Below are 12,346 nucleotides of genomic sequence, written 5' to 3' on the forward strand. Positions count from 1 at the left end.
ATATGTGTTGTGTGTTGTGTGTGTGTGTGTGTGTGTGTGTGTGTGTGGTGTGTGGTGTGTGTGTGTGTGTGTGTGTGTGTGTGTGTGTGTGTGTGTGTGGTGTGTGTGGTGTGTGTGTGTGTGTGTGTGTGTGTGTGTGTGTGTGTGTGTGTGTGGTGTGTGTGGTGTGTTAGTGCAATATGTGTTATGTGTGTGTGTTGTTTGTGTGGTGTTGTGTGTGTTTTGTGTTGTGTGTGTGGTGTGTTCGTGCAATATGTGTTGTGTGTGTGTGTGTGTGTGTGGTGTGTTGTGTGTTAGTGCTATATGTGGTGTGTGGTGTGTTCGTGCAATATGTGTTGTGTGTTGTGTGGTGTGTGTGGTGTGTTAGTGCAATATGTGTTATGTGTGTGTGTGTTGTTTGTGTGTTGTTTGTGTGGTGTTGTGTGTGTTTTGTGTTGTGTGTGTGGTGTGTTCGTGCAATATGTGTTGTGTGTGGTGTGTGTTGTGTGGTGTGTTAGTGCAATATGTGTTATGTGTGTGTGTGTTGTTTGTGTGTTGTTTGTGTGTGGTGTTTTGTGTGTTAGTGCTATATGTGGTGTGTGTGTGTGTGTGTGTGTGTGTGTGTGTGTGTGTGTGTGTGTGTGTGTGTGTGTGTGTGTGTGTGTGTGTGTGTGTGTGGTGTGTTGTGTGTTAGTGCTATATGTGGTGTGTGTTGTGTGTGTGGTGTGTTAGTGCAGTGTGTGTGTGTGTGTGTGTGTGTGTGTGTGTGTGTGTGTGTGTGTGTGTGTGTGTGTGTGTGTGTGTGTGTGTGTGTGTGTGTGTGTGTCATTACAGCTCAAGCCTAAGTCATCATGCTGAAAATGTATTTGTCTCGCACACATAGTTGTGGATATCCCTGGCTAGTGCAATTTTTCAATGGAAGTATAAATAAACACTTGCAGCAAGCTCGCTCTGTATGTTCCATATTATACAGTATTCCTCGTCTATGTGGGCAAATCACGTGGAACACCTCACAGTTCCACCGGGCTGCCTTGATTTGCTCTTGCACCGAGATCAGTGGATTAACCTTGTCAGTGGAATCTGACACAGACTCACATGCAGATACACAGTGAAATGGAACCATGTGTTTCTCAATTTGTGGACCCGAGTGACCAATGATACCCAAGTGACTCGTATTATATGTGTCGACAAGTCATATCCCATTCGTTGCTGCATCTGTGGACGTGTGTGTGTTGTTCAGTAGACCAGCCACGATTATAATCTCAGGTAATTAATTTTATTTTGTCACTTTGTTGTCATTGTTGCTGTTTTTCAGCATGTCTACGTGCATCGTCATTGTATGGTTGGATGTCTGTTTTCCGTTTGAATTGGAAAAAGTGTTTGAAGTTTAAATATTGATCATGGCTTTTTTATTTTTACTTCTGCCACCGAAGGTGGATGGAGGTTATGTTTTCACCCTCATCTGTTTGTTTGTGAACCGGATGTCTCCAAAAGTTATGGACCGATTCGGACTGAATTTGGTGGAGAGGTTGTGTATGTGATAAGGAAGAATTGATTAGATTTTGGTGAAGATCCTAATCTGAATCTGGATCTGGATTTGAGGAATGTTTAAGTGATTCTTCACTGATGGATGTTAACATTTCTTCAACAACAGTAAGATACACATTGAGCACAAAGTGTTCTCAATGGATGTATAGATACCTGAAAACCTTTTCTTTGGAGAGTTAAAGTAGTTAACAACACTGATTTATTGACCCGAATTGGAAAGAGAGCCTGGGAGTATAATAATGCAGTTAGCAGTTTGGAGGAAGGCTAAATATTTGCAAAAGAGTTGTTAAAATTGGCTCTGTTTGAACAAACAGCAGAGAAATCTGTTAACCAATAAATTTAGGTTCAGCTTTAATTTACATTAACAAGTGTACAATCATATATTAGTAAAAAGGCAGGAGAGGCTGGGGCATGTGCTCAGAAGAGAGGAGGGGGATAGAGTCTGGCAGATCTTCAATACAGATTCAGTTGTAAGAAGCCGACCAAAATTGAGATGGAAGAAAGTGGTGGTTATGGTCAACTGGTGAGTGATATTGGCCACAGTCACCATCATCATCATACTGAAATACACCATTTGTGTCTGTCCGTCTGTCTGATTAATTTTTGACGCCAATGCATTCTGTCGTTACCTATCCAATCTCAACCAAACTTGACAGGATGACGAAGGGTTACACAATGAAGGTTGTAGCGCATTCATTTGCCCCCCTCCCCAAGGGGGTTTTCTCCCCCCGAGCGAGTGTGCCCGCCATTGCCGTCAATGGGGTTGCACATTGAGGTGTATATAAATGTTAAATTAGCTTTATTGTGGCGTATTTCCAAAGAAGATTTATTGTGGCGTTTTTCCAAAGAAGATTTATTGTGGCGTTGCTCCAAAGACACTTTTAATAACAAAATTAAAGATAATCGCATATTGTTAATGTTATTACAAAACAATATTAATACTAATGATGTCCCACTTCCCCAAGGCGTTTTTCCTGCAGTGATAACATGTATAAATAGCTTATAGTTATAATGGCGTTTCTGTGGGAGCAACGGCTTCTACAGGAAGTAAAAATATTATAAACCACAAACACGTATGATTAGCTTTTTAAACGGTCGCTAATGCTCTTTATAACACTAAATGAAGAAATTTCGAAGAATCCCGACATCCGTGCAGTCAGGTTTACTTACAGAACTGAGCGAAGATCTACTGTACTCTATATAACACACAAATGTTGGGTTAATAACATGGCCCTTTCTGCCACTACCGTGGCATTTTTCATAGCGAACTTTTGAAACTCGCTCCTGCTGTTTCATACAAAACTTAAAGGGAGAAGCGCGGGGTGTGCTCCTTTACCAAGCAGCTAGCTAGCGATTGCCAAGCCAGCCGTTCCTTAATGGTTTTGAATGGAGTGCTTGCTCAAATGCTTAAAGCACTTGGCGATCTCTCCACAAGAAACTTGGTAAATGAACACACCCAATGTTCTTGATACCTGACCATAGATCGACTGTAATCTATATACCCCAAAGAGGAATGACCCTTCCTGCCCCTCCTGGAGTCTGTAGGTATAATAAATTTATTATCTATATAATAATAGCGTAAGGACTCGACTTTGTTATCCCTTTTACGCCGCACCCAGTGACCCGATGCCCACGGCACTCATGGATTTATGATCTACGAACCGCACTCTTTGTTTATCACGTACAGACATACTCGAAAAATCTGAATTAGCCGACGTTGGGGCCCAAAAGCATCCGATTAACTGCTGATACGACGCCATCTTACGACGCCATCGTATTGGCGTCTGCTGGGCGAAGGCGAAGCAAGCCGTCCGTTGATTGGACAGGCGAAGGCGAAAGCAAGCCGTCCACTGAGTGGATAATCCAGAGCATGCATTTGTGCCGGTGTCGGCGATCGTTGTTCATATACGCACTCTTCATTCTCATCTTTCTTCCTAACTCTTACTCGGACAAGCAAATCTGCTATGCCATCCATAATGGTACACTCTATCCATACACCACATCCTCCCTTCCGTGGATGTTCCACGGGTTTTGGCTAGTACTATAATAAATGTAGTATAATAAATATACATATGTTTCCATTAATTCATGAGCTTGGTGGTGGCTTATCAGTTAAGATAGTTGGTGTAGGGTCTTGAGTTCAAGTCGTAGCCCTGCCAAAATATTACGAGGCAGTTTGACTCAGCCTGTCATCCTTCCTAGGTTAATAAATAAGTACTATCTTGCATCCTTGAAATAAGTAAGCCACTCCAGTATCCTGTGTCAGAGTGGCAACCCATCCAGCATTGTACCCCAGCTAGCCAATGAAACTGCTCATTAGCCTTGTGTGCCTGATGTTGTGAGAAGGATCTTCCATTCATTCTTACATGAATCGATAAATCAGTTGGTTGTGTGGCTGACAATATATATAGTCTAGTAGGAAGACTAGGTCCCCCTGCACCCCCCGGAGATATACTTCTAATCAGTGTTTCTAGATTGGAAAAAATGTGTAGAAAATGACTAGCTATGGCCCCAAGCTGAAGGAATGTCCCACATACCATTTGTATGCAAATTACTGCTGCCATTATCAAAAAAACGATTTTTGACATATCTCAGCCAATATTGCAGATAATTGAAAAATGAAGGTGTCTAGACCCATGTTTTGAAGGGCATAGATCATGATAGAACTATTCATAACATGATTACATGTGTCTATGGTATACTAGTATGCTAATTAGTGCTTTATTTACAAAATAATCACAGTTTTACGAAATAATAGACTCATATTAAGGTCCGTCTACACAGACGTTAACACAGTTTTATTTTTCTAAATATTACAACTGTCAAAATAGTCCTAGCACTCAATGTGACCACTCTTCTCTTGCTTGTTTTAGATAAACATCATTAGCATTAGTGATTCTACACTGAGTCAGTCATCATCATTTTCATCGAAATCGTCAGAGTCAAACTCTTCTTCTCCTTCCTCTTCCTCCTCCTCTTCGTGCTCTCCTGTGTTCAGAAGATCCACCAGTGAGGTTGGTAGGATGGGACCACTGGACCACATTGGTTTCAACAGTCCTTCATCAGTCCTTATCCATCCTTGCTCCTCATAAGGTTTTGGCTTTTCGATGATAGGTTGATCGGCTCTTTTGTACAATGCTACGCGGTGGTTCACACGCTGGATGTGCGGCTTCAGGGCAGACTGGCATGGAGGAAGGCGAGCCAGATCAACCTTGGACTTGGATGTGAGGGTCTTGTCCTCTCCCACCATTTTTCGTAGCAGCTTGGCACGGACAATGTCCACTGATGACTCGCGACTCTGGCCGTACATCACACAGGTGAATTTTTCTAACTGCCTCTCCACCTCAGGGTTGGCATCCCAGTTGTCACCCAGTTCACCGAATGCCCTGTGAAACCTGGGATTCTTCTCCAGCTTTTTCAAGGGCCCGACTTTTCCCTTCCCTTTGAAGGCACTGGTGCAGTCTTCTCCGCTGAACACATAGTACCCCAGGAGAGTGGCACAGTAGTCCTCTCCCAGGGATTCTGCCAGCTCAGAGACGTTGACAAGTTGGCGATGCTTCCCTGACCCTGTATCCAGGTACACCGTCAGCTTGATGTTGTGGGCATGGTGGAGCAGGATCAGGAGGATGTCTGTGTCCGGTGTTCTGACTACAGCGTTCTTGTATCCGATGGTAGCAGCATGATGGAGGTACAGAACCACCCTGGTATCAGTCTCTTCCTGGTTGCTGTAGCTCGTGGGGAGTTCACGTACCTCGACCTGAAACACAAAAAGGCACCGCATTTCAATCACCAGTCACTGCCAGTTTCAGATCTAGACAAACATCACAGGTAATCACCTTTTTTTCAGGAAAAATTACAAATTGAATCGCCATTCACGAAGGGCTTTCAATTTTACCTTGCCATTCGTTGAGGCAAGTTGGTGGGCCTTCCCCTCCACGATCAGCACAGCCATCTCTGTTCTCTCCAGCCTGGTAGCTGCCTCTTGTCCACTCCACACTTTCAGAAGAAGCTGGCACATCTGCTTTTTGTTGTCGTCATTTGCAAGGAACATTTTGAAGTCATATGGCTTCCTGGTTGCTGGTCCAGCCAGAATGATCTTCTCTGAGCTGCCCCGCCTCAGCCTTTCCTGCGCTTTGATTGACTCAGGATGGTAACTGTCAGTGGAGAACAGAAAGTGCTGCTTGGCCACCATCTGATCAAGCACCTGCAAGCATATCTCACCACATGTTGGGGGAAGGTTGGCAAGGGTATGCAGCAGCGCCATTCCATCCTGGATGAACAGGGCATCCTTGGGGTATTGCAGATCTTGTGGTGTGGTGTCCTCTAAAAGGTAGTGCAGAATGGAGGCTTTGTTGGTTTTGCAGAAGAACCCATCTGGTGTCCCAAGGCTAGGAGGCACTGGCATCAGGCAGTACTTCATGAGTTCTCCCAGGTCTAATGGCTCATCTTGACTCTGAGACTTGACAAGGAGCAGGAATGCAAGGTTGCTTTGCTCCTGATACTGGATGACCTGGAATGATAAATGGTGATTGGTTGATATGTACTACAGGAAGGACTACAGGTGAAAATTATTCATGTGCTATAAATTGGCATATTTACAATCTTTACATTGTTCATTGATGTGCACTGTCTTTAATAAACAAATTTGGAGTTCAATCTTGTATCTCAATATAGCATGTACAGGACGCCATTTAAAAATACAACATAAAATACAAAAGCACTTGGGTATTGGATTACATCCTTACCTTGCCCTGTGAGGATGTTAGTGTGATCTTCTTGTTACTAGCCTCCATGGTCTTGAGTTTCTTTCTCTTGATTGGGTTGAAGAAGCTCTCAGGTTCTCCGCTTTCCAGGCGCCTGATGAAGTCAGCTTTCGCAGCTTTCCCCACAGCTTCTGCTTGTAACACATCCATCTCAACATCCATGGGGACGGGAGCACCAGAGGCCAGGCAGTAGAGTTTGTCCTTATCAATGATGGTGAACGGATTGGTGAAGTTCTTGATAGTAGTTAGGGTTCGCTGAACGGCCTCCTCGCCTTTTCTGATCTCTGCCTTCTCTAGTTCACGATGTCTCCCTGCTCTTGGGCAGTCTGGGTCATCGATGAGATCCACCATCTCAAGGGTCTTTTCATAGAACTGTGCCCGTGCTGTGGTTGTTCGGCACCATCTCTGGTATGCCCCAAACTGACTGTACAGGCCAGCAAAGCCACCTGAAAAGTGAACATATTTTAATTGCATAACCCAATCATTAAAAGGGAAATGTTTTGTAAGAGCAGTTTACATCATATAAAGCTGGTTTCTACAGTTTCAAATGTATAATGTACTGAAAGAAAATGATGTACCTGATGATTTAGCAAAGCGCATGAACGTTTCTTCCATTGTCTTGTCGACAGCACTGAGTGCCCCTGGTATCATCGAGCGAGCCACTGCGATTGCACCCATAGTAAGCAGGTCCTTGGCCCCTGGGTGCGTGCTTTCCAGATTTGTCAGGTGGACTTCCAGCCAAGTCAGATATCTGTAAAGTACAGAGAGGGAAATACTGTAGACATTTATTGGAATAGCTCCTCTCATAATACATGAACCCAAGTATCAATTAAAATCTACTCAGTGATGGTTATACATTTTACCATGTATGCTACACAAACCTGGAGTAGTTGTGTCCGTCAAAGGCGAAGAAGATATCTGCCATCTCTCCGTTACACTTGTGAAACAGCTGGAGGTTGTTGGTCTTCACAGAGTGGAGGAGCATGAAGACAAGATGGCAGTGGGTAATGAACGACATCCAGAAGGCAGCTGTCTTCCCCAGGTGGCCCTTGCGCACCTTTTCCTCAAAGGCATGGTACTTTTTGATGAGGAGTAGAGTTGAGGGGTCTTTGAGGGCTTCATCGAGGTGCTCTCGGTTGCAAGACTGGGTCATTCTGAGAAGCACAGCAGGGTCAGAGATCATGATGTTCTCCTCCTCAGTGAATCTCTCCATCAACAGCCTCTCCATTGCCTCACACACTGTTTTGAGGCAAAAGAGGGACTTTGCGTAGGCCTTTCCACTGAGAACACCTTTGAGAGATCCACTTGTTACTAGTTGTGCCTCAAAGAGAATCTCTGCATATCCAGAACCACGCATCTTGTGTCCAGTGAGCATCCCGATGTAGTTCATGGATGTGTGGAAGGGTCCAATCGTTACTACATGACTAGCAAATTCATTTGGCCAGCGCCAGATGATGGGAAGGGCTTTCATGCAGACACCCAGATCAAATGTATTCAGGACCCATCTCTGACCCACCTCAGCAGTTGCTGCCTCGGAACGCTTCAGTAGCTCACGAACAACTGCGTTGTCTGTGATCGGTTGGTGGATAGGCGTGCAGTAGTCGACTGTTGATTTGCTGGGTGGGGGAGAACCAGTTGCAGAGGTGAAACCCCCTAGCCCAGGCACAGGCTGCAGGCCACAGCTTCCGATGTATCTGATGAAGAGCCAGATGTAGTACTCTTGCATCGTAGTGGCATAGACTGTGTCATTCTCTGCTGGCGGTGTGAATGATGAGCCTTCAGGGAACTTCGGGCCAACGCGAGTAAAGTGCAAGGGTGGGAGAGTTTTTGGTGTGTCGACCTTCAGGCTACGCTGTTGTGACCTATTGATGGTAGGTAGCATTCGGTCCTTGCTGCTCTCGAACCCGGGCTTGACCTCCTGCACCATGATTCCTCCAGCACTGTTTACAATGTTGCTGCCGTGCACACTGGTAGTGGTTTTATTCAAGTTGTCCCACTCACAGTGGAATACAAGGTTGCCCTCTCCTGTCACAATTTGTGGTGTACGATAAGTTGAGACTTCATCCAGGACCTTGGCGAGAGCAGTTTCCAACTCCAAGGCGAAATCGTAGCTCTCAGAGTGTCCAAGCCTGTGTAGTATTGTGGTGAGCTGTTTGCTTCGGAACAGGTGCCTTACAGTCACACAGAGGAGAATGTGCTTTGGTAACTTCCATTTTCCATCTGACACTGCACGGCACAGATCTTGTCCAATGGAGAAGACCAGACACTTCACCTTTTCTGTCTCGATGCCCTCCTTGCCAGTCATTAGCACGCTGAGAAAGCGGACAAGGTCTGGAGGTAGGATGTCTTCAGGATTGAGCTCCATGTCTTCAGCTGTTGGTGGCCATGGTTGGTCTTTACACTCTCTGAAAGCCTGTAGAATACCCTGGCGAAGTTGGAGGGCAACATTTTGGTTCTTGTTTGTGCTTCCGAGTGTGAATGCTCGTGCGAGAGCATTGGAAACTGTTATGTTTGAGCTGTGCTCAAGCCAGAAAGAAATGACATCACATTTGTCATGATCAACCTTCGTGAAGTGGATATGCTCCTTGATTGGGTCATTCTGTAGGCGTTTCAGTAGTTTCTCTGACCGATAATTTGAGTTCTCATATCCATTCAGTTTCAGTTCCTCGACATAGAGCAAGCGCAAGGAAGAAAGCTGTAGAACTTTATTCTGCTGGATGACCTGGGTTTGAATGTGTTCCAGTACTGAGTTGAATGCCTTTTCATGGGCGGCTGACATGCAAGCCTGCTCCTTTGGTGCTTCGGCTCTGTGAATCGCACGCTCATAGTTGTAGAATGCTGTGCGGAAAGCTTTAAAACATGACGGATGGTGTTTGGCCTCACATGCAAAGAGGTCTTTGTTTTTCACCTTTCGATGGAGTCGATAGAGACCCATTTTCTCAGCCCGTGTTTCGATTTGCTCCCATGCATTTTCTTTGTTTTTAAAGGATGGGAAGGTTGTAGGCCTCTCAGTATTGCGATGAGCATCTTTGGTCTCAACTTTCTCACAAAATATACACTCTGGCGGGAAGATGGGTTCAGCAGAACCTCCTGGTTTACGAGGAGAGTGATGCCATGATGAGGTTGATGGCCCTGGTTCTGTATCATCTCCCAGACGATGAAAGTGGCGGACAAAGTGCTTATAACACTTGCTGTGATATCCTACTCTTTCTAGGTCATCAGGAAGAGTTGCCGGGATCTGATCACATACTGATTGCATACGACATGGGGAGTCATGCGGTTGGTTGAGACGTCTATCCCGGATCTTTTGAAGCAGTTGCAGTTTTTCTGAAGCAGATCCTTTAATTTTACGGAGGGGCGTGAAATCCCCATGATCAGACATGGATGGTACATGAAGGATGCATGTAGGAGGAGAGCTTTGGGCTGCAGGTTCTACACTCCGTTTTCTTTTGGGCATGCTTGCTGTCGATGTCTACCATCACTGTTAAATGACAAATAAGAAATCACGAATGATGTTAAAAGTGCCTGTGAAAGGAGGCTCTGAGTTTTCAGTGAGGTAACAGAGGTTCTGAGTCATGTTCTACACTAGGGTACTTTTTAGCTGACTAAACCATGTTTAGTGGCATCAAAAGTGCTAATAGCTAAAACATCTAAATTCTTCCACACTAACGTTAGCTATCTAGGCCAATGAAACATTGTGCTAAGTTACTGTAGCTAGCTCAGCTGTCGTGCCTCTTTCTGGTTCAATTCATATACAGAAGTCAACAGATATGTCTCATGTTTGGCATTAACAAAAGTTTAAGTTACACCGACATTAGGAACATACTGTACATAGATGAGGCTAGCTTTAACGTTAGCTAACATGGTGCTAGCTGGCTCAGCTGTTATTCTGCCTGTTTATGATTTCATGCAGAAACTGAAGTCAAGAGTGTGAGTAACATTATAGTTAGCATCTTACCTGGCTAGATTGGAGGATGAATACCAAGAACAACACACAGATGGAATGGAAGACTGAACTTTCAACTGAGGTATTCAATAACATCAACGTTACCAATTGATACGAGCGCGCGACATTACCAATTGATACGAGCGCGCGAGCGCGCATGTTACATGGATGGAAATGTAAAATGGCAGCTATAGCAGCACTAATTTGGATCTCTAGTCTGTCATTTCTGCACTGTGATTGGATAACATAAAAAAATATGTTTGGGAGTTAACAGCAGGAGTTGGTAGATTTTACGTGGGCTGGGTGAGAAACCTTTAAATAAGCAAGTGAAAATCTCTCGCAATACAAAGTCAATGGTGGGAAGAAAAGTTGAGTGGTACCAATGTTACTGCCAATGTCCCGCCCCTATGCAAGACTCAGGAGCATCTTGTTGACATTTAACCTTGAAAATACCTGGGTTTAGACCCCTTATGTACCATGTTAAGTTATCTGCAGTATTAACGTATCCTTATCATTTGTAAAACTGATTATTTTGTAATTACAGCATTAATATGCATACTAGTATACCATAGACACATGTAATCATGTTATGAATAGTTCTATCATGATCTATGCCCTTCAAAACATGGGTCTAGACACCTTCATTTTTCAATTATCTGCAATATTGGCTGAGATATGTCAAAAATCGTTTTTTTGATAATGGCAGCAGTAATTTGCATAAAAATGGTATGTGGGACATTTTTTCAGCTTGGGGCCATAGCTAGTCATTTTCTACACATTTCTTCCAATCTAGAAACACTGATTAGAAGTATATCTCCGGGGGGTGCAGGGGGACCTAGTCTTCCTACTAGACTAATAGCGAGGCAAGTGTTTACAGAGAAATGCCAAGCAGGCCGAACATAATATTGTTGGAAATTTTCAAAATCACACAAATTGCAAATTCACACTTCCATTGTTATATTCCAGTCTTCCGTACTTGCTGTGATCCAAATGACATATATGAAACAATCATAGTTGAAAGGTTTCCCACCCTGATCTTCACTCTATTGGTCTGTTTCTGGTGCACTTAATTTGATTTCGTCTGCAATTTTCTCTTCTGTCGATTCGTTTCGGAAAGTAGCTGGTGCTATCCATGGCTTTTGAGGTTCGGATTTGGCTTTGCCATCTTGATAAATTACTTTCCAGCAAACCAGGTACAAAGAAATAAATGAGTATGAGTGCTGTAATTAAAAATCAATTACAATGTGGATAATCCTGTTTGTAAGAGCACACGGCTGTGCTTGCTGAAAGTGCAGAAATGCATTGATCTACAACCATCTGTCTCTCGGAAAGTTGTTATGCTATCCACGGATGTATTATGCTTTTCATCCTTTAGAGCAGGTCACATATGTCTGATGGCTTCCCTTCTCCATTATTAATTTATTGATCATCTGTAAACAGAACATCTCTGGTAATCTATCAGCAGCTATGTAAACGATTGCAGACTTCACCAAACAACTTGAACAAGATGCTCTCTTTGTATTTCATCAGACATGGCTTTTTCATTTTCATACCAGGGTTTGATTCGATATATTTATTTTCGAAGTAAATTTCGACTTTGATTATTTCTTTATTGGCGTCGTAGAAAACTAATATATGACCAACAGCACCAACTTCCCAACTGAATAGAATGATTAACATGATTCTTATTCCTTCCTGGTACAACAAAATTAATTCCTTAGTAAGACTAATTATAAATAAGATTCGTTGACACTTTGGGGAAATCTTTTTGTGATTTGTGAATACTAGCAAAGAAACCGTCCTTATGGATGGGTTAATTCCCCCACTTTTACAGTATTATGTCAATGACGTATTTTATTCGGAATTTTAACACCGGTTCCCACTACTTCTGGGAATATGTTTTATTTTTTTTGGTTTTTTTTCAATCTAAAATTTTCCAATGCACCAGCAAAGTACAACCAGTAGTTTTAATCTCATTCCGTCCAGCGGATCAGGAAAAGCATACACGTAAAACAACACATAACTAGAACGGCACTCAGTCGAGAGCATACCTCCGCCAAGTGAACAGTTGACGTTTTGTATCCCAGAGTAGACCAGAAAATCACAATAC

At 43.5% G+C, this 12,346-nt stretch overlaps 1 protein-coding gene across 1 annotated transcript; it reads right to left on the minus strand.

The window, feature by feature from the left end:
• Positions 1-4,331: 4,331 nt before the first annotated feature.
• On the minus strand, positions 4,332-7,473 carry LOC137419268 (uncharacterized). Its single transcript, XM_078767026.1, has 5 exons — positions 7,172-7,473; positions 6,869-7,041; positions 6,273-6,736; positions 5,423-6,037; positions 4,332-5,284 (listed from the first exon to the last, which is right to left on the minus strand). The coding sequence occupies exons 1-5, from the start codon at positions 7,471-7,473 to the stop codon at positions 4,436-4,438; spliced, it is 2,403 nt and encodes an 800-aa protein (XP_078623152.1). The 3' UTR covers positions 4,332-4,435.
• Positions 7,474-12,346: the final 4,873 nt, after the last annotated feature.

The sequence above is a fragment of the Myxine glutinosa genome, chromosome 13 (assembly GCF_964187855.1).
Source record: "Myxine glutinosa chromosome 13, kmMyxGlut1.1, whole genome shotgun sequence".
Taxonomy (NCBI): Eukaryota; Metazoa; Chordata; class Myxini; order Myxiniformes; family Myxinidae; genus Myxine; species Myxine glutinosa.